At 41.1% G+C, this 21,032-nt stretch overlaps 1 protein-coding gene and 1 pseudogene across 32 annotated transcripts in view; one reads left to right on the forward strand and one right to left on the reverse strand.

Annotated features, from left to right (window-relative positions):
• Window positions 1-21,032, forward strand: part of ANK3 (ankyrin 3) — a 1,906,984-nt gene that overhangs the window by 1,858,569 nt on the left and 27,383 nt on the right. For 27 of the 32 annotated variants that reach the window (XM_085608804.1, XM_085608807.1, XM_085608799.1 and 24 more), the window contains 3 exons: window positions 11,396-11,479; window positions 11,574-11,639; window positions 16,897-16,979. In XM_085608804.1, coding sequence (XP_085464930.1) covers window positions 11,396-11,479; window positions 11,574-11,639; window positions 16,897-16,962 — 216 coding nt within the window. In that variant the 3' untranslated portion in view covers window positions 16,963-16,979. The remainder of the gene's footprint in view (window positions 1-11,395; window positions 11,480-11,573; window positions 11,640-16,896; window positions 16,980-21,032) is intronic. The other 5 variants (XM_085608801.1, XM_085608802.1, XM_085608809.1 and 2 more) reach the window with 3 other exon arrangements.
• On the reverse strand, window positions 177-5,497 carry LOC146868031 (uncharacterized; annotated as a pseudogene).

Raw genomic sequence — 21,032 nt, forward strand, 5'->3', positions numbered from 1 at the left:
TCCATTGATGAATTTAACAGCGGGAGTCCTCTCTCACGGATACTGGACCTAGTGGCCCCAGTATCGATGAGAAAGCTGTATTCCCTTTCATTTATGGCTACCGTCACAGTGGGTTCCTTGTCTGGCCTGTGAGTTATCGATAGTACTGGACACATGAGACTACTCCGTGGGCACCTTCAATGAGCATATCCTCCCACATAATTTTGCTGAAAGGTGTTTCCTCCTCTGACCGTTACCCCACCTTGTAAGGTCTGGTGTTGTACAGTGGGCTGCACTGCCTGTTGCTGCCCATACTGCATTTGGGGCACGTGTTGTTGCACCTGTTGTGGCTGGAACTGTTGTTGAGGCTGCATTTGGGGCTGTGGAAGATAAATCACTTGGGGGCTCATGACAGGCTGTGCCACAGTGCGACCAGGTGGTACCATTTGTTGGCCATATATAACCCCTGCCTGTTCGTTGTTCTTTTCGATCCTACATTCTCTAATGAAATGTCCTGGCATGTTACAGTAGTGGCATGTTTGCCCGCCCCTGAATGCGTTTTGCCTATTTGCCCCAAACCTTCTTCGCCCTCTTTGCCCATTCCTGCTATCAAATCTGGGGGCATATTGTTGGGTTGTGAAGTGGTGTTTACAGGTGGCACGCCCAAAGATACTGCGGCCATCTGGGTAGCCGCAGTGGCAGTTCCTCCCTCTGTCCTCTTTGCTAGTTTCTGTTGCACTAATTTAGCTGCTGCTTTCTCAATTTTATCTTTCTCACTCTTTTCCTTGTCCTGTCTCCTTTTACAATAATGTATTATGTGAGCCTGTATCTCAGTCCATGGTTTAGCTTCTAAGGCTACTATGTTGTCTAGTTTGTCCTGCACTTCAGCCGGTAATCCCTTCTTTACTATGTTATAGAATAGTATTGCTTTTTGTTCAGTCACATCCCATCTCTCTCCTACCTCCTGTGTCCATTTATCTTTCATTCTGCTTAGGAATTGTGCTGGGTCTTCACCTGGCTGCATTGTCTGTGCCATGAGAGATCCAATGTCTGGCCTATCTGGGTACATTCGTCTTAGTTGTGTCCAAACAATACCCCTTACTTTGTTGAAGTGTGCCCCATCAAATTTTGAATTAGTCAATGTCACGTCCTTTACTCCTGCTTTTATGAACAGTGTATCTGTTTCATCTCCTATAAGGGAGCTTAATAAACTTTGATGTCGCCTATTGCAAGGGGTATCCCTGCTGTGTGTTTTTCAAAAGCAGCTATCCACTTACCAGCCCCTTCAGCAAGCGGTGGCAGCTGTTTTTTAAGATTTTCTTTACCCATCTGGGGCCATGGTATGTATTGGGGCGACCCTAAACCTTTAAATATTAAGGGCAGTTGTGACAGGACCGTGTCCCTATGCCCAGTAGGGTGGCTTGAGTCATACTGTCTGGCATATCTTTGCCATATTCTCAGGCTTTCCTTCATATAAGGATAATCCCACTCAGGATCCCCTATTCCGTGAAGGATGCACATCTCCGCATTTGCCATGTCTCGTGACTCAAAAGAACCATCTCGTGGCCATGGTGTCCTTTGTGGTGCTAGTTCCTCTGTCCAACCTGCTAGATTGTCAGTAAAAGGGACAACATTGTACCAACTCTGTTCGTGTTGGGCCACTATTTCATTGGGTGTCAGGTCACTGTCTGGGCGCACTGGGAGTAGGCGTGCTGTGTCTTTTCTCAATGTCATTCTTCCTGTCATGTTAAATGTCCCCTGCTTCTCATAAGGGCGTGCATGCGTTCCATCAAATCTCAATCTGTTTAACTCTCGCTGTCTCCTCTGTAATGCCTCAGCACCCCTGTTGGTATCTCCCCCCTCACAGGCAAATTGGGACTGCTCTTTATCATTGTCGTTAATGATGGACATTCTTTTAACATGCTCTGTAACATAATCTAATGCCCCATCTGATCCTACGAAGATCTGTCTGACCTCATGTGTTCTTCACCTAAGAGGTTATGTGCACGGAGGAAGTCCTCCGAGCTTTGGTGTTCCATCATTTGTGATCTGTCTAGTGTCCTCCGATGCCACAAGGGCACCTCCTCTTTTTCCCAGGTTGTTCTTGTGTCCATCTTCCCTTATCTTGACCCACATGTTATCGCCACCTTCCTTTATCAGCCTACAGCGTTCTGCAGGAGGTATTTTTGGTGTAAAGGCTAACTTTCCTGTCCTCCTCTCACTCTCGGGGCTTGAATTCCTTGGACCGCTGACTGTTTTCCTAGTAACACCTCCTCTCTGTGTTTCCTTTGAATCTGATTTTGGGTGCTGAGCTTAACTTTTATCTTTCTCGGTAAGTGCAGTTTCATCTTCTAACTGAAATGTAAAGGTAGCATCCACTGTTCCTACATATTTATTGTTGTCTCCCCCCTGACATCTCCCGAGGTGTGCTAGCCATTCTTGGGCGTGGCGTTAGCCGAACATAATCACTGTGCTTGGAAGATGATTCTGATGGTGGGCTACACTCAGGATCTGAATATCCTACAGCAGGCTGATCTGAGGAGGTGGGAGGTGTGTTTGATGTATTAGCCTGTATTGTATACATGCCCTGAACCTTTGCAATGTTTAAACTTGCTTGTGCCTCTCGGCACGGGGGTGGAGGAGCTGAAGGAGAGAACTGGGGCCTTATCTCAGTCTCCTTCTCGTGTGTTTCACAAAATACCTTCCACTGATCTAAGATGGTCTTCCTTTTTTAGGTCTCGGCTGCGAAGGCTGCGCTTGCGCAGTCTCGCTCCGAGAATTAATGAATTGGAGAAGAGGGGCTTGAACCCGCCCCTCTTCTCCCCTGTTCTCCATTGGCTGGCCTCTTGAATGCTGGCCAGCCATTGGAGAAGAGGTCAGTCATTCAGATTAGGCCCCGTCCTTTTCGGATCGGGGGGCGTGTTTTTTTGCAAGAAGTCTCAAGGAGGAGACAACAGCAAAACACAGCAAAACACGCCCCCGAATACGAAAATGCCGCTGCCTTTCTCCGAGGCATTTCTGCTCTGCCTCGGAGAAAGGCAGTCGTGTGCTCGTCCGCTCCCCCTGCGTCCGGTGGCCAAATGTTACAGGTATGAAAGGGCTACGCGCGCCATCGTTGAAAGTAAGTAAGCACACGGAAGACAATGCGACACTACTCATGTTTTGAGGTGCTGCAGCCTCGTTCACTTATGGGTTCGAACAAGGCCAGGCAAAAGTGTGCTAATTTGTCTCACTTAGGAAGTGGCGGGGTGTAAAGATGAGGCGTCAGAAGGTTTGCTTTTAAGTAGTTTATTTCTCTACAGGACGACACACTCAACCGGAGGCACGGGGCATACTGAGTTCCTCAGGGTAACACCAACGTTCTAAACTGTCAACAAGGAATGTCAGCTGTCAACATTCCAGCTGCTAACTGTCGCGCGCAGGAGGGAGGGGCGCGCGGTGAGAAGCAATAGGCTAAGGGAAAAGGTAGGTACACAACACAACACATCTCCTTCCCATATGAATGGAAAACTTAAAGGAAGAAGGTAAGAAAGAAAGGAAAACAGGCAAAAGCCATGTCTAGTTAAACATTCACAATATAGTCATTATATTTGCATGGTCTAACTACACTGCAACAGCATCTGCTGGAGATGGTCACTTCGTTCCCAGTGTTATTCTCTGGCACCAATTCATGACTCAGTTCTTGTCTGTCACTTGAATCCACGGAACTACTTGTGGCACCCGTATCAAGAAAACTGACTTCTCCTCTAGGCCCTGAAACCTCTTGGTCTTCCACCGACACCTGATCACTGGCCTTACTAGGAGATGCCTCGGGAATGCTTGTGCTAGGTTCTCTCATCCCCCCAATGGTTTCGATATTCTCACCACCATCACAACCTCCTTTGTTTCCTCCAATAGTTTGTGGTAACATGCCGGCAAAATCACCCTCAGAATCAGATGAAGCATGTTGTATCCAAACCTGCTTGTATGGCACATCCCTTTCCTCATCCGCTACCTTTCGTTCTTGTCCAGTTTTGTCCTTTTGAACACCATCTGTCCTCTTACAGACAGACATTGCCGATGCGTGCCATACTCTTCTATCACTCAGGGGTGTAGAGTTGCAATGCCCCTTTTCCACCTTTTGTGGATTTGTAAATCTCCTTTGTTCTTTTACAACATTACCACTCCTTTTCAGTCTCACCTCGTCACCTACTTGTACTTTGATAACTTTGCACTTATACTTTTTGTCTAATTTTCCTTTGCCAAGATCTTTTTCCTCCTGTATTCTCTTTCTGACTCCTTCTACAGACCACTCCGATTCCCTTGCTCTTTTGAGCCAGCTGATATTGTCATTTGATACGGGAGTTCTGCCTCTCATAATCTCAAAAGGACTCACCAAGGTTTTCTCTGCAGGTGTAATCCTGTACCCCCAGACCATTTTGTTTAGTTCTTTCCTCCAACACTTTCCATTATTGTTGGCCACCTGGATGATGTCTCTTATGACCTTATTCAATCTCTCTACTGCACAATTGCCCGCAGGGTTGTAAACCGAATTAATTTTGTGTTTGATGCCATTCCTGTCTACAAACTTTTTGAAGATCTCAGAAGTGAACTGACTCCCATTACCGCTGACAATTGTTTTAGGTAATCCCTCTCTAGTAAATATTTTGTCCATAAATGTTATAATGTCAGTTGCATCGACCTTCCTACAAATCTTAATCTCCGGCCATTTTGAAAGGTGATCTACTAAGACCATAACGTGTGCATGTTCCTCTTTCCATCTTACAGGACCGAGTATGTCAATGCCCACTCTCTCCCATGCCCTGTCCGGACACTTCTCTGGTTGGAGAGGAGGTCTAAGGGTCGTTTTTGATTTGCCTGAATTTATGCATTTCCTCACCCCATCCTTTAATGACAACGGTATTTGTCTTACCTTATGCAGGCAGGGCACTGCATCTTCTTTTAGTTTCATTACTTGTTGGAATCCCTTGAGTTTACCTATTCTACCATTAACAACTTTTTGTGATTTGTTCCCCCATTCCGGAAATACCTCATGTTGTGTAACTAGGACCTGTTCAACACTGTTCGGGTTCAGAGTTATTCCAAGTTTTCCCTGGTCCTTCCAACCAAGCACCGAAGGGCCAATAACAGCAACATATAACTTGCTTCGGGTTTTTCTTTCCTTAAATGCAAATGTCAGTTCTTTGAAACCCATAAGTTCAATCGGTTCTCCCGTGAATGTTTTAAGTGTTATGTCAGGTCTTTCTAATTGTCTTCCTACCTTGCTTCTAAATTTCTCACTCCAAACATCACGGTTGACTATAGTGCATGGTGAACCAGAGTCAGCTACTATATCTATATTTACACCTCCAATATCCACTAAGCACATGGGTTTCTCTTTCTTGTTCTTCTCTTCATTCTCTTCAACCGTTGCCTCAATCACATTTAGTACACATAAGTTGTACTCCGAATCATCCGAAGAGTCATGCTCAATTTCTTCCTCGTTCTCGTCCTCTACAAATTGTACTTGTTCTTTCATTCTCCTTTTGCATGCTTTCTGAAAATGACCAATGATCCCACATTGAGTACATTTGTTGTTTCTCGCTGGGCACTTCCAGTCATTTGCCAAATGTTTACTGCTACCACACCGGTAACACCTCAACTATCTTTGTAGAAGACCAAAGCCCTGGCACATAGGCTGATCGTGGCTAGCCTTTAAGCAGGGCATTGATCAGCCTGTGTATTTTCATAAACGATTTAGAGAATGTATTAAGTGTTCGACTGCTTGTTTGGTCTTTACGTGTCTGTTAGGGGCTTGGGGGTACACGTCTTATTCACAGCTGTAAACTGCGGTGCTGCTACTCTCAACCTCTCCCCAAGTCCAGGTAAACTAAGGTTACTCTGGTGGCGTCTGGCTGCCCCGCTGGACTCCGCGGCAGCACTGACCTATTGACATCTCCGCTTCAAATGGTGTTTGTTGCCAGAGGGGTTTCTTCTAATTGTACCAGAAGCAGAGGCAGTCGCCGCCATCAGCTAATGCAAACTACAGCCCTGCAGCCACAGCCCGAAGCCCATCACGCACTCCAGTCACAAGGGACCCGCTAATTTCCGGACTGTGTCTCCCCAACCCCTCCTTAGCCCTAGCCCCCCTCTCCACTCCCACATTACACATTTGGGAGAGGATATGGTCCGTCGGCTAGACTGCCGACTTTGGTGATGGAAACCCGGGTTCGAGCCTATGGGTCGCGTCCACATCCTGTGATTCTGGGCAAATCACTTCATCTCCCCGTGCCTGAATGTGTACTGTAAATACGGTGCTCGTGTAAAGCGCTCCAATACCTTCGGGTCGAGTTCGCGCTATATAAATATGCAACAACAACAAAAAAAACGCTAGACTCTAACCAATAGGAGTGTCGGACTCTCGCAGACGCTGGTCTGCCTCACGAGAGCCAGGGGTAAACTCTAATCACGGAAAGAGCCCGTTCTCCACTGTGGCTCATCGCATTAACGCGAGCTCGTGGCAGTGCTGGGAGTTTCCCAGAATTAGTTTAATCGTAATCCCTGTTGACTGATTTTGAAGGGCTGTGTTTATGTGGTATACAAACCCCAGTGATCAAGTATAACCGCCGATTTTTTTATTAAATAAGTGTATCTTCTCTTGAGCGTCTCAAGGGAATGCTTCCGTTTCACACTAACCTGCGGTCCTGCAAGAGGGAGGGGAGCGAGGGCCCCGATAGTTATCTTGCAGGGTGACAGCGGTGTGCGGCTCAAATCTGTCAGTGTTTGTGAAGGAGTATTTGGAAATAATTACTGCACGCCTCCAAGCGTTGACATACTTTGCCCAGTTGTTGCATCATCTCATTTCTTGTGTTGTTTGCCGCCTCTGTAGACGTTGAAATTAATATTCTCCAGATACAGCGATGATCCGTTCCAAATCAAGTGCTGAGTCACTCCATTGCGAGTGATTAGCAACGGTTGTCATTTCAAAACCCTTAATAACCGGCCTTGACGAAGCCAATAGGCCCCTTCACATGAGCGCCTTTGGCAATGGATTTTAGCTGCTGTGCTCTAATGCACTTTTTTAATATTATAAAAAGGAACAAACGGGAGTGGGTTGGGGGACAAGTCAACAGAGGCAGGGCTGGAGAGGAGGACGTGGATGGGATTAGGACATACAAAATGTGGAAGCACACGGACAACGGAAGGTAGACGCAAGAGCGAGGGAGGCAAATGGACAGTGGAAAGAGGTTGAGGTAGCAAGCGGAACGGAGATCCGACGGAAGGGGTAGGGGCAGCAGGTTGACTGCAGAAATTGGGCCAGAGGGGCTGAGGAAGCAAACTGACAACTGTGGGTGGGAGGAGCCGGGGAAGCAAGCTGACAGCGGATCGTGGGTGGGACTGAGGAAGCAGGCTGGCAAGGGAGGATAGTGTTTAAACAAAAAGTACAAAGTAGCTCCTGAAAAATAAGCAGTGGAAGGACACAAGTTGTGCCCAGGGGAGAAACCAACAGAAGAGGAGGAAGAAAACACCTACAAAAGCTTACAAATGAGAAGCTATCAAATTACAGTGACAATGAAGCCAACCAATGGCAAGCACTTGGTGTGCTCTAAGCCTAGTGTAAGCTAACGAGATGTCTCGTAGCAGAAAACTATGCGCTGTCTTAGGCAAGAACTAACAAGCATTTACAATGCAACGGTCTCGGCATTGTTAAAGTTAGAGGTATTGGCATTGCTCATGACATTATTTTTGTTTATGTTTTTGTTTTTAAAACATGTAGAGAAACGGCATTGTTGTTTACAATGTCAATAGCTTAGTCAGTGTGTGTGTAGGTGGCTCTGTGTGTGGGTGCAAATGCAAAAGGTCTCGCATTTGAGAGTGATTAAGCTATTGACATTGTAAATAACAATGCCGTTTCTTTAAATGTTTTAAAAACAAAAACATAAACAAAAATAATGTCATGAGCAATGCCAATAGCTCTAACTTTACCAATGCCGAGACCATTGCATTGTAAATGCTTGTTCTAATTTCTTCCCATTATATTAGCTTTGTAAAATGGTGGCTATATGATCTAACGTTATGGTGTCAAATGAGCCCTTTTCAGGCCACGCATGTTCAAGTTTTGGTGTTGCCTTATGCCACTCCTTACAATATTTCTCTATTTTGTCCTTGTCACCAGGGAACACCTTAACCATGTGTTCTAAAGGGGTCCCCATTATTTATGCGGTGCACTTGACCCCTGTTTAGTCTTATATTTGAGCCTAACTTGTCCCTGTTATAAGTGTTCACTCTTCCTAATGATATTGCTTATTTTCAGTTTCTATTATACTTTCCACCTGATACCCTTATCTACCTAATGGGGTATTATGGTAGATTTAAATCAGGCTATTCTCCTTGCTACTCATATAGCTAATGGGTTAATGTCTTGGGGGACCTTCTGAGGGGTGTCTCACAGTGGGGTGAACCACTGCAATAGGTTTTGTAGAATTCAAAACCAATTCCAATATCTTAAGTGTGGAAAGGTCCTGTTCAGAATCGCCTGCAAGAAAATTAAGGACGTTCCGATCAAGTCTATCTGTTATTTCTTCTATGATATGTGTACCTTGAAAATAGCTGTTTAGGTCCTCATCTATACTATTTGATAATTCTTCTAGGCTCCAATCTGGAGGCTCTAAGGTTTGACTATAGGGATAATAATTGATAGCATCAGTATTTGTTGTGGAGTTCATGAGGTTACTGTACACTACTCTTAATCACTTAATGTGTAGGACAATGTCTTTGTCTTTACTTCTTTGGGATTGATCTTTTTAGTTATCTGACAGGCGTTTTACTGTCACATTGATGCATGTTGTTAGGAGACCTAGTGGTGATGTATAATCAATACCTAGGCGCTCACAAACCTCTGACATTAAAGTGTTATCTGATGGTATTGGGATTGAGGGCCAACCAGGTTTAGTACCGTTATAAAGAGCCTCAGGTAAACCGTTCTAAAAATGGATGATTAATTCGGGAATCGGTTGTGGTTGGGTACCTGTGCTCCCTTGAGACATTTGTCTAAATGAAACATCCTTTTCCTAAAACTCTAAAGTATTTCACACAGTTTAGAATTCCTAAGTATAAACAGCACAAAACTACAAAACATTAATGTATGTCCTTACTTCTATTCGCATCTGCATAGGCATATTAATGTACTCTAAAACTTCATACTAGGGCAAAACTACTACTAAACTAGGGCAAAAACTACTACTACTGCTGCTGCTGCAGCTGGTCCTTCTCCTGAACTCACAAGGATGATATACTTCACTGCCTGTAACTACAAACTGTGACTTTCAGACTTAAAGTCTGAGATGACTTGAATTGTTCTGCTCTTACTCAAAATAAAGTTCCAGTGAACACCAGGTTTTCACCTGTTTCTTTGCCACAATGTCAGAACATACGCTGGCTGTCCAGCTTCAAGTCCTACTCTTTCCTGACCACTTCTGGCCCTCTTAGCCAGGTCCCCTAGTACCTTCCGGACTTACCACCGGAGCTCTAGTCCTTGTTATTGTGTCAGTGCACAATCATGCATGCATTTCCCCACATATAAACATTAATACAAAATGATAATACCATAAGACACATTATATAGTCAACATGCTACAAGTAAGGTATAAGGGACGACATTCGCACTGTACTCACCTTTGAAGAATGCCAACTCCCAAGCCCCACCTGTCCCAGAGAAATGGGAAGACCTTTCTAACCGGCGTCTTCTTACCTTCTTTTAGTTGCGCAAAACCATTTCCATAAGGGCAGGCGGTGCCCAGGGTATGGCATGAGGCAAGAAGAAGTGGATGTCCTGGCTCAGCTCGCCACGATGTTGAAGGGAAAAGAACTCTGTAAGAATAACACAGGAGCAGGTTGACAATACAACATGGTTTAATGCATTAATCAGCTGGGGAGATCAGCAAGGCTCAGCTGAGACTGGAATCTGATGTCCAACGAACAGTTCAAAAGCAGTGGCTTATATACTCTAAAACCACAAGAGAAAAAAGTTACAAGCATAGAATTTACGTCACAAATGAGTAGATTAAAATCAGCAGTTACAAGAATTTCCTGAAAACAAAACACATATAGATATGGGCCACATGGCCCTCGCATCTCATATTAGCGGAAACCTCAGTGGTTTTCCTGTTCTCATAGTTATTAGCAACATTTTACACACATCTGTTTCCCTGTGAAGCAAGTGGTTATATTTTTGCCTAACGCTTTTTGGCCATGCTTATCTGACCTCTGACCTGTGGTTTCATCCATCATGCCTAGCATCGTGTAAGTGTGACATGTGGTTTTCAACTGAAGCGACTTATGAGCAGGGGCAAAACTTGCACCTGGGCCAGTCCATCCTTTGTGCATGATTAATCTATGTGTGCATGCATTAGGAACATGGTTGCAAAAGACATGATTGATACCTTCCAGCTCGGTCTCTCTAGCAGATGGGCTTGTGGTTTGTGGTTTTTGTAGTTCCAACATTTAAAACGCTACTGGTTTCCCCAGACTGGAAGAAGATATGATCTACGTTTCATGCAGTGGCTTATCTTTGTGACTTTAGGCCGTTTCCTGACCTTTCAACAAACTGTGTGACCTAATAAGTTCAGCTATACTCATTGTCCTTGTAACATGCATTTTCTGACCTATTTCTCGTGCAGAGGCCTGGGCCTGTATTTCTACTGAGGCCTAAAGCTGCTTTTAACTTGGAACTTCTGCATAGAAGTTGCAGGCCTTAACTCTGTGTGTGTTTGCACAAAATGTATCCTATTTTCCCCTATATCAGTAGCACCAAACAATCGCCCACGATATCGGTAACTCTACATAATTTTCAAATAAGAAAAATCGTACATGGCTAAGTGGTACATTTAACAGTCGTGTTAAATAAAGGTCAGTTAGCCAGTACATGCATTTAAACGGTCACCAGATGTCATGGCATTCTTTCATTTCCTCATATTGTTTTTTTATCAAAATATACAGGATGCAACATTGACACACAACGAAACTGAAAGTAATCAACTAACTTATTATTATAGTTTCATCAGTTTTGCTCTTCCTACTTATGCGTTACTTTGAGCAAGTATTATAACATAGCATGTTTTTGGGGTAGGGAAAGGTGAAGCCATTATGATAACGTGAACTTGACACTACCCATCATGGACTGTGTCCATAGCCACGTTTTCTTGGTTCTCGTAATATTTCTGTATCAAGTACCTGTATCGCATGGGGCACTGAGAACATCTGTTTTTATATCTGTTATGTTTACCTATGCTCACTTCAGAAGTACCCATGTGACCCTCATACCTTGACTGTGCATGGCAGTTAGCATGTGTGTGCTGTGTGCAGTGACATGAAAAGGAAACCATTGACTGTTATCCAGCACGGAAGTTGTCCTCTGCTAATGATGTTACATCCGTAGGGCGAGGAGGCGAGAAACATTCCTGGTGAAACAGTTACTGAAGAACAGTTCACGGACGAAGATGGCAACCTCGTCAAGAGAAAAGTAAACCGCGTGCCGTGTTTTATTGGGTTTTGAGCTTGTCTCATGTTAGCTACTATGCTTTGAAAAGAATATTTTCACACGTTGTTTCTCACAGGTGATTCGAAAAGTAGTGAGACGTGTTGTCATCCCTCATGAGAGGAAAGGTGGTGAAACGGTAAAGGTGTGAGCTGAAGTGATCAGAATGTGCTTGCTGAGTTTTTCTGTAGTGGAAGTTTCATAATGCTAAAAGTTTGCAGTGTGATGAGCCTGGCAGGTTAAAGCGCTCGCAACGTGGAGCGGTGTTTAAACTACTGAGGCGCTGCTTGCAATAGGGCTTGCATTCTATTGCTAGATCGCTTCATTATGCAAGGGTGTGCCACAAAGGGGCATAGGAATAGTCATTCAGTGCATCTCCTCTTACATATTTTCCCATTACTGAACAGCATCTTTTTTTTTTTTTTTTTTAAATAGCAAAAAAATAAAATGCAATTATAAAGGCATTATAATATTATGAGACTTAGTAACATGTTAGGGGCCAACCATATAAAACAAGCACTGGAGGCACTAATGCCGATTTAACTATTAGTTTCTGCCCCAATCTTGAGTTGACTATTACCAGTGTCTTAAATATCCGAAGAGCGAGAGCTGTAGTACCACCTTAGGCCGTGGTAAATGGTTGTTTGTCATTGCAGTGTGATAGGGACGTGCTGATTTGGATTTGAAATGTAGCACCATTTGCTGAAGTCTGTGAAGCTGGTGTCTTCAACCTTTCCACTAACATGAGCTACTTATGTTCATTGAAACACTTGCAGAGCTGCTAATAATATTAGTGTTGCACACATCAGAAAAGATTGTATTAGTGCCCTGCGCATGATTACCAGCCGTGATCACCTTAGTGCAGGATTGCCAGCGGTAAAGTAAAAGAGCCTTTATTAATGTGGAATGCCACAATGGGTCACACGTAATAACCACAGCTGCAATGCCCACTGGCATCAACGTTTTAATATTCATAATATGTCTTTCAAGGCTGCATGATTTCTCATTCAGATATTAGCTTTAAGTAGATTATGCAAATTATGGGTTCTGAAAATACACACGTTTTCATATCAAATACACACTTTTCAAATTTGGTATACATATATTAATTCAACCAAACAACAGCTTCTAATTTTGTAGACTGGACTGCACACAGGAGAGCTACTCACAGGTAGATGGAGAACTACCAGTAGCTTACAAGGTATCCCCTGCTGTAAGGTAACTAAAGAGCACAACACTAAGCAAAATAGCAGCACAGCATAACAGATCGCACCAAAACAAAGTAATCAAGAAATAACACAACAGAACAATCTCAGTACACCAGACCAACTCATTGCAAGAATGAAACACAAAAACACATCAGCACAAAAAGATCCCCAAAAATATCACCGTCAGAAACATTTACAGCACAATGTCTCAAAACAAGAACACAATCAAAAACACAATACAAAAACCAATGCAACAGTGTAGAACAAAAAAAACACAATGATGCCATAAACTAATACAGCAACACACATAAATAAGCAGTGTCAATGCCAGTAGGTCTGGCTTATATCTAGCAGTGCCTTTCCAGTTACTGATGAGTTTGGGTACTCAATAATTAAACAAACATTCAGACTGCAACTCATCCTGCACTCATCCATCCGTTCACCCAGTGATTAATTTTTGCATCCACACACCAATCCATAATAAAACAGACACACAAACTCAACAAGCATATGGAAGATAGATTTAAAGCCTAAAAGTATAAAAAAGGATACATGCTGCAAACTAAAATTGGAAGGCGTATGCTTGCAATACAAAACATTAAATTAAACATAGTAGCAGACAGCCATCTTGCAGTGCATAGATAGTGTATTGTTGTTTTAAAGTTCCAACTTAGCCGTCATGTTTCGAAGAAACAGGTTGGCCGTCTAAGAGCGTTAAAAACAATGATATACTATGCCAAATGCCATTCCAATATGGATGCTCAGTAAAGATGGCTCAGCCATTTTCGAATGGTAAAGTTATAGTGTATTATTATTGTACTAATCCACAGTGGCGAACATTATGCTTCTAGACACAGTGAGCATCTCAGACTGTTAAAACAATGATATACTATGAACCAAACCAAACCAATGCAAGATGGCGACTTAGTTTAGAAGTAGTGGTCGTACGGGATGCAGCACACTGTATATCAGTAGGTCTGTCTGGGGAGCTTCAGGAAACTTCACAAAAAAGAAGGAAAAAAATGAAAAGGGGCCTATTAAAGACAAAAATTGAATACTGAAGGACTAGACCACCACCCAGAGCACTGAAGCACACTCTTTGCCAGGCAGATGTGCACATTTGATATTGCAAAATGGGGAGAAGCAGAATGTGAATATATGTATGTAGAGTTTTTTTTTTAATTACAAGAGCCTGACACAACTATACCACTAGCCCTCCTAAGAAGGTCTATCAAGTATTAGCACAGTACAAATCTCCTACCCCCTGGGTTAGTCAAATGAGTTAACCAATATTAAAATCCTTGCTGTCTACAGTAATTTATGAGATTCTGTAAAGCAAAATATCTGTGTACAGGCTTTACCACACTGTAATAACAAACCACCATGAAAGGCTTATTGGCTTTACCATATGATTGTTACAAGAAATAGGTTAGGCATACTGCCCTTGGCGTAATGGTTCATTACAAACAGATCAGACCAACGGCGTGTGACATAACTTTTCCCAATGAAACAAGCTGACCTGTAGCCTTTACTGGTGGCTTGTTGCAATAATGTAGTCATATCTACCGTATTCCACATAAGCTTTCCCACAAGTCAGCCACCAGGCATACATTTAAAAGGGGAAAACCAGATGGGTGACAGCAACATAAAAACCCTTGCCTATTACAATAATTTGTGAGGATCTATGTAACGCTATACCACTCTAAACTCTTTTAACAGAGTGTAACAAAAATTCACCTTTAAAGGTTCATTGTCTTTGACATGTGGTTTCCGCAAATAATAAGTTGCTCCCTAACTCCTTTATACACAAGAGTTACACTACTTCTGCTGTTAACTTTGGCAATTTATAGAGTGCCTTAGAGAAAGCTTTCGGCTTGTAAAAGATTTTGCAGTAGGTAGCTTATCTCATTATTCTACTCGAGTAACCTGACTAGAATGAGAATAATAAGCATTTCTTTTGCCTTCTGCCTACAAGAAAAGCTGTCCAAGGTTATTCTGCCATCTTATGAAGAGTTTAATTTTTAATGTTCTTTGGGACGCCTGTGTAGCTTTCTTCATGACTCGTAGACATGACAATGCTAAAAAGGTGGAACAATTTAACTCTTGTATGACTTTTTGAAAAATGTAATAAAAACAAGTTAAAAAAAGAAAAAAAAGGTGGAATTCACCTTATCTGTATACTCAACCTTCTTTATAATGAAAAAGACAACTGATTTTACTTCTCCGACAGTCTATGGCTGGAAGAACCATTCAATTCAATATGCTTAGTTCGTATTTATATTAACCGGTGTTCTTTCCAAAGTTATGACAACACTGCCCCGTTCTGTTTTGCCTTTGCTTCTTCAGTGGTATTTGATGTTGCATTGACTGCAGACCAAATGCCAGGAGAAAACAACAAGTTATTTCTTACAACTAAATTATTACCTCCCTACACCACATTTTTGGGCTCTGATTGTCTACATGTTTGACTTAACTGCTTAGACGTGGAGGCATTACTGTGGCATGCGCTACACCATTGTGGATTTTTACATACTGCAGATGAGTTTGCAAGCAAAGGAGTGCTGCGTGAGTAGCATGGATGTAAAGATTCAGGATAGTGGACAAGTGGGGAGGGTCCTCTTGTACTTGGACATTGATGCTACAAGAAGCTTAACGTTCCGTGGAAGTGAGTTTTTTTCAGCTTCATTTTAAAGAGGAGAACAAGCCTCAGCTGTGTTGGGATGTCGTTCCCTAGCTTTGGTGCGTAACTTGATTAGACTTTTTTTCCTGGTTTTTGGTCTTTTTTGCACTTAATTGCCAAAGTGGCAATCTCATGAGAGGATGATGTTTTCAGTGTAGATTGTTGTTTATTACTATCTTTTAAGTGAGGCAGCAGGTTTTGCTCATAATACAAACTTGTATATGGTAGCCAGTGAATTTCCGACAGGGTTAGAGAGAGGTGGTCATATTTCTTGATGTTTTTTTATAACAGCATCTAGAACACCTGAGAGGTATCAGGAGCACCACCTATATGTTGATCGCTGATACCATCTGGGAGACAGATTCAACCAAGGGTTGAATGGTTATTCTTAAATCTGATTCAGTGCAGGGTGGTTTCATCCAGGGCACTAGGTTAGTATCTGCGACTCAGACAAGTAGACCAATGCCGTCATCCAGTAAGGAGAGAAAAAATACTATTCTGGTGGTTCTATAGTCTGATATGGTGAGGTCTGGTTTCATTTTTCATAGAAGGAAGAGTTGCTACAATGTGGCTTATGTCTCTCTTTAAAATGTGCTTCATGAAAAAGAAGCCACCTTCAATGCAGTAATTTTGCACTGGTGGCGAGTTGGGTCATGATTTAATGCTTGGACAAGAGTGACTCAACCAGGTTATGTGTCAAGCCTTAATGCTGCTGATGAAATGATGGAAAAGAGGGATGGGTGACCGGTACCTGACCATCACTCGGATCATCAGCAGGTTTCATCTAATCTAGTTCATGCTGATTGGAGAGGACTGGGGAGAACCACTTCCTAAGTAGTCAGTTAAAACAATGCGTGACAGCCAGATGTTGAGTAAGGTGTAATGGATGTTCTATAGAGCTTAAGACTGCAGACCACAAGGCAACAGTTCCTGTTGTGTGTTATGAAAAAGGAATTGTCTACAGTTTGGATATTCATGTCTTGCTGCTGGAGCACAGTACAACACTTCAGTGGTAGTAGTAGTAGAGAAGGGCAACTCTGGAGAATTGGTAATCTAATTTGGACTTCAGATTGCAGCCGACGAGGGATATTCTGTCTTCATGAGATAGTTCAATACAATTCTTCATTCACAGAAATTCAGGAGTACATTCCAATTTCTTAATTTAAATTTTTCACCCATGAAAATCTGGAGTTTTTTACCACTTTGCTGATTTACATTTTACCATGGTGCCCTGACTCTATTTTAATCTTCAGGTGTTGGCTTTGCTTTAACTAATAATGCTGTTTTTCATTTCTGTTTGTACTAACCGTTTGTTTTGTGGAAATAATATTTATTTTGCAAAACTCAAACTACATTACTTAGGACGGTATCCATTTTCTCATAGCCCTGCTATCATGGAGAAAGCATCTTTTTGTGGTGTTCCTTTGAAATGCATTGTTGCTATTTGACTGTGCTTTTGCATCTGTGCTTAATGTGTTATTTGATGTATTAATGAAGTCTTTCTTTCATAACAGGGAGAAAGTTACAAGCTCAAGACAAAGAAAGAAGTCCGGCATGTTGAGAAGAAAAGTTATTCATAACAGTGACCCATTTAGAGGTGAGTCCTTCAGTCATTCATATACTTCCCCTTTTCTTAAGAAAACATTATTTTTTCCATTTCCAAAGTGTATGCAGCTAACTGAGCACATTCTTGTGAAATAAATGGATAAAATAAAATTACTGCAATACACCTTCTTCTGCCAGAAGCCTGTCTCCTCATCTTTAGAAATGGAATGAAGAAGGCATTTGTGACATTGACAAGTGAGGTCTGTCACCCACAGCTGTGTACAACAGAGAATTACTAATGTATTCTGTCTTGGAAGTTTGAAAAAGATTGGTACCGTCAGCCTTGTAGTTGGCTAAAGTACTAATGTGCAGTAGGTATAATTTGTACCTTCATTTAAAAAAAAAAAAAAATAGTAAGCTGGTATATGCATTGCTTGCTGTAAATACAAATTGGGGACCAGGCTTCCAGTTTATCTCTTTCACTGCCATTTATGGACTTTACAAGGACAAAGTGCAAAGGATTCATAGTTTGGATCTTATTTGCTGGAGCCAAAAGTGCATCAATGTCAGTAGCATTATTTTAGTTTTCTTGTATTAAATTACAAGCATGCCTTCCATCTGACTGCTATACCACAAAGACATGAAGGGCCTGATTCTCAAACTGCACTTTCTAGTACTACAACATAGTTTAGCCTATACTTATGTGTGCAGAGTTCTCTGCACCAACTACGGAGTCTAAGCACATGTAAGTGTAGATTTTAGTTTCAAATGTGGGAGGGACAAAAGGAAGTCAGTGGGAAAAGGAGCAGACCTACAACTAAGGGAGATGGGATTAGGAACAGTAAGAGGGTTTTCGGAAGGCTCAGTGAGAAATTTAGGGAGGAATGTCATGTACAAGTAAGCCAGTTGCTTTATTCTGGTGGTATAGAAATGCAACTTACACTTTTGTATTAAATTTACACTAGGAGTTTGTGAATACTGAAAGTGGTAAGCTTACTACAAAGTGTAAACTTACTTAGGAGGGTAATTTACATTTATAAATCGGACCCGATGAGTACTTTTACAGAGTCCTAATTTAAAGGGCTACTTTATGACTGAAGTTATGAGCAGACCCACAGCACGGAAGGAGTTAAAATAATGGTTTGAACACTAAAGGCAACCCCAAATAAGATGTGAATAAAGTAAAAATATGTCTGTGCTTGTGTCTATGATTTTGGATGGTAAGAAGTAAGTGAGAGAGGAGTTGTTGCAGGATCACTCTCAGGATGCTATTGGTAGTAACTTTTGGTTTGAGACAGAACATGAAGGTAGTTTGCTATTTTTTCTCAAGCTCTGCTTTGTAGACATTCTCAGTAATTAGTTTGCTATTGTTTGAATGCCTTCACAGATTTTTCTGCTTTGGTTGAAGAACAATAGAAAAAGTTTGGTGCCCAAGTGTGTCATTGCTCGCCTCTGCTCTTGCTCAAATCTAAATATTCCCTTCATGGTCTTTTTCTTCAACTGGATAGTTTGAAACTTACTGCTGTCATCTTCTTATTGGTGATGGATCCAGACAGAATTTCCGGGCCGAAAAGGCTGTACTTATGTGTGTTGTTTTCTATAAATACGGGTCCTATTTTTAGCAAAGATGAAGGCGTGCCTAATACTAGGAGCCTAATAGTAGGTAGGAGTGATTGAGAATGGCGATTCTCCAATTAACATACACAGAGAATCTTGATTTAATTAAAGACAACAGAGGCTAACATTATGCAATAACCTTTATTGCTGCCCCAACGTGCACCCCTTTAAAGAACATGTATTACATCATAAATAAAAACATTTAATTAAGAACTCTGAAAAACAACATAACGTCTATGGTAACTATGCATCATCCTCTTAAGGCTGCAACAAAAAAGTGAATCCCATTAGTGTTATTCTGAAGTATTCTGGCTAACTCCATTTGATAAGAACAGAGGCTTCACAGTGATGAGTTCTCTGGAAAAAAAAAAGTAAAAAAGGGTGACAACTTATAATGAAATAGCAGTCAAGTTATCAGTACAAGCTTATTAAGGAAAGTTGTACAAGAAAATAATGTTATTTTTTTAGTTAAATAATTTTTATTGAGTAAGTATACAGGTACCAGAAGTATAATTAGGCATAAGAAAAAAGAGTAACATATTAGAATCAAAGTAAGCAAAAAATAGGAATTATGCATTAGAGAAACTATAAATTACAATTATATTTAGTAAGTGAAAAAAGAAAAGAGAAAGATTAGGGTACCATCTAGATTATAATTAACTGAACAATTTAATAATAGAAAGGAAAAAGAAAGAAGGAGGAAAGGAAAAAGAAAGAAAGAGCAATTATCAAATAAGTATTAGTGAAAAGAGGGGTATGAAGATAGAAAAGTAGTAAAAGGTAGTCAAAGTAAATCAGCCTTAATTTTTTGGGGTAAAGATGAAGCAATATATATTCTATATTTGTCACAAATAAGATTCCACCATTGTAACATACACATTTTGGAATTATCCTTCCAACAGGCAATAATAACTTTAAATGCAAGAGCAATAAAAAGATCAAGCAACTTCAATTTCAACACTGTATCATGAAAATCAACTGATAACGAGCCAAGAAACACATTTTCAATTGCTAAGGGGATACAAAAGTGAAAAATCTTGGAACATTTAGCCCAGATAAATTTCCTAATTTTTGTGAACATTGGGACAATAGTATATCAAATGAGTTAGAGTACCAATGGAGGAAAGACAGGACCAACAGGTGTCATAACAGCTCTATTGTACAGAAAGAATAGAGATTGGGTAATTGTTTTAGCCATAACATATCCCATTTTATAGGTGAGAGAGTGATGGAGAGGTCTAGTTCCCAAGCAAGATGAATTGGGGATTTTGGTCTTTCAGAGATATGAGTGGATACAAGTTTGTATATAAAGGAGGCTTTAGGATTAGAGTCAGAGGAGATGTTGTGTAAAGGAGTTAGGGGAGTAGATGGAGTATCAGTGATTGGAAAGTTTTTGGCTGCGATAAATGGTTGAAGTGCCTGTGATAATTGAACATATTTAGAGAAGCAAGGGTAGACGGAAACATTCTTGTAATGTACTAAAAGGAATAACCGAGTTATTGGATACAAGTTGGTGTACATAGAGAATATTCTTTTCTTTCCAATGTTTAAAATATAAGGATTTGTGGCGGAGCTTAATGAATTTATTGTACCTAATAGAAGATGCAAGGAAGGCTTGATGAAAGTTAGAGTCATCCATATACTGTGAATGCAGTAAGTGCTGGGAATATTTTAGAATAGGATGCTTAGAAATAAAGGTGCAATTAGACATGAAACAAATATCATAAAAAGAGAAGTCATGTAAAAGAGAGCGTTCGAAGTAGGTCCAGCTAGGAATTGGAAAGTCGTGGTATTGTCTGTTTAGTGCATATGCTTGTTTAATTAAAAAAGCAGTGTGATACAGTTTAAAATTAGGAAATTGTACACCTCCTTCGTCTTTTGGTTTGACTAATTTAGTCAAAGCAATACGGGCCGGTTTGTTATTCCAGACGAATTTTGTGCAAATGGAATTGATTTGATTAAAATAGTAGTTAGGGATTTTGAAGGGTAACATAGAGAGTAGGAATAGAATAAGTGGTACAATCATCATTTTAATGGTATCCAGCCTGCCCCACCAGGTTAAATATAGTGGGGACCATGAGGAAAGTAAATTTTGAATTTTAATGTTTAAAGAATTAAAATTATGGGAGAGAGTTTGAGGGATGGTAGAGAAAAACCACACGCCAAGACACTTAATTTTAGATGGGCACCATTTAAAGTTGGTATCAGAAAAAATGAATTGATAGCAAATTGAGTTGAGGGGTAATATTTCAGTTTAATTTTTTTATAATTTGTAGCCATATATTTTAGAATATAGGTCAATTTCCTGCAGAAAGGGAGGTAAGGAGGTTAGTGCTTTGGAGATATAGACAAGAATATCATCTGCATAAGCAGATAGTTTAATTTCGTGAGAATTGTGTAGCCAGTGATCAAAGGATTATGATGAATACGCTCAAGAAAGGGTTCGAGACATAAAAGAAATAAAAGAGGAGTAAGGGGACATGCTGTG

This window comes from Triturus cristatus, chromosome 1_2, assembly GCF_964204655.1.
Source record: "Triturus cristatus chromosome 1_2, aTriCri1.1, whole genome shotgun sequence".
NCBI lineage: Eukaryota > Metazoa > Chordata > Amphibia > Caudata > Salamandridae > Triturus > Triturus cristatus.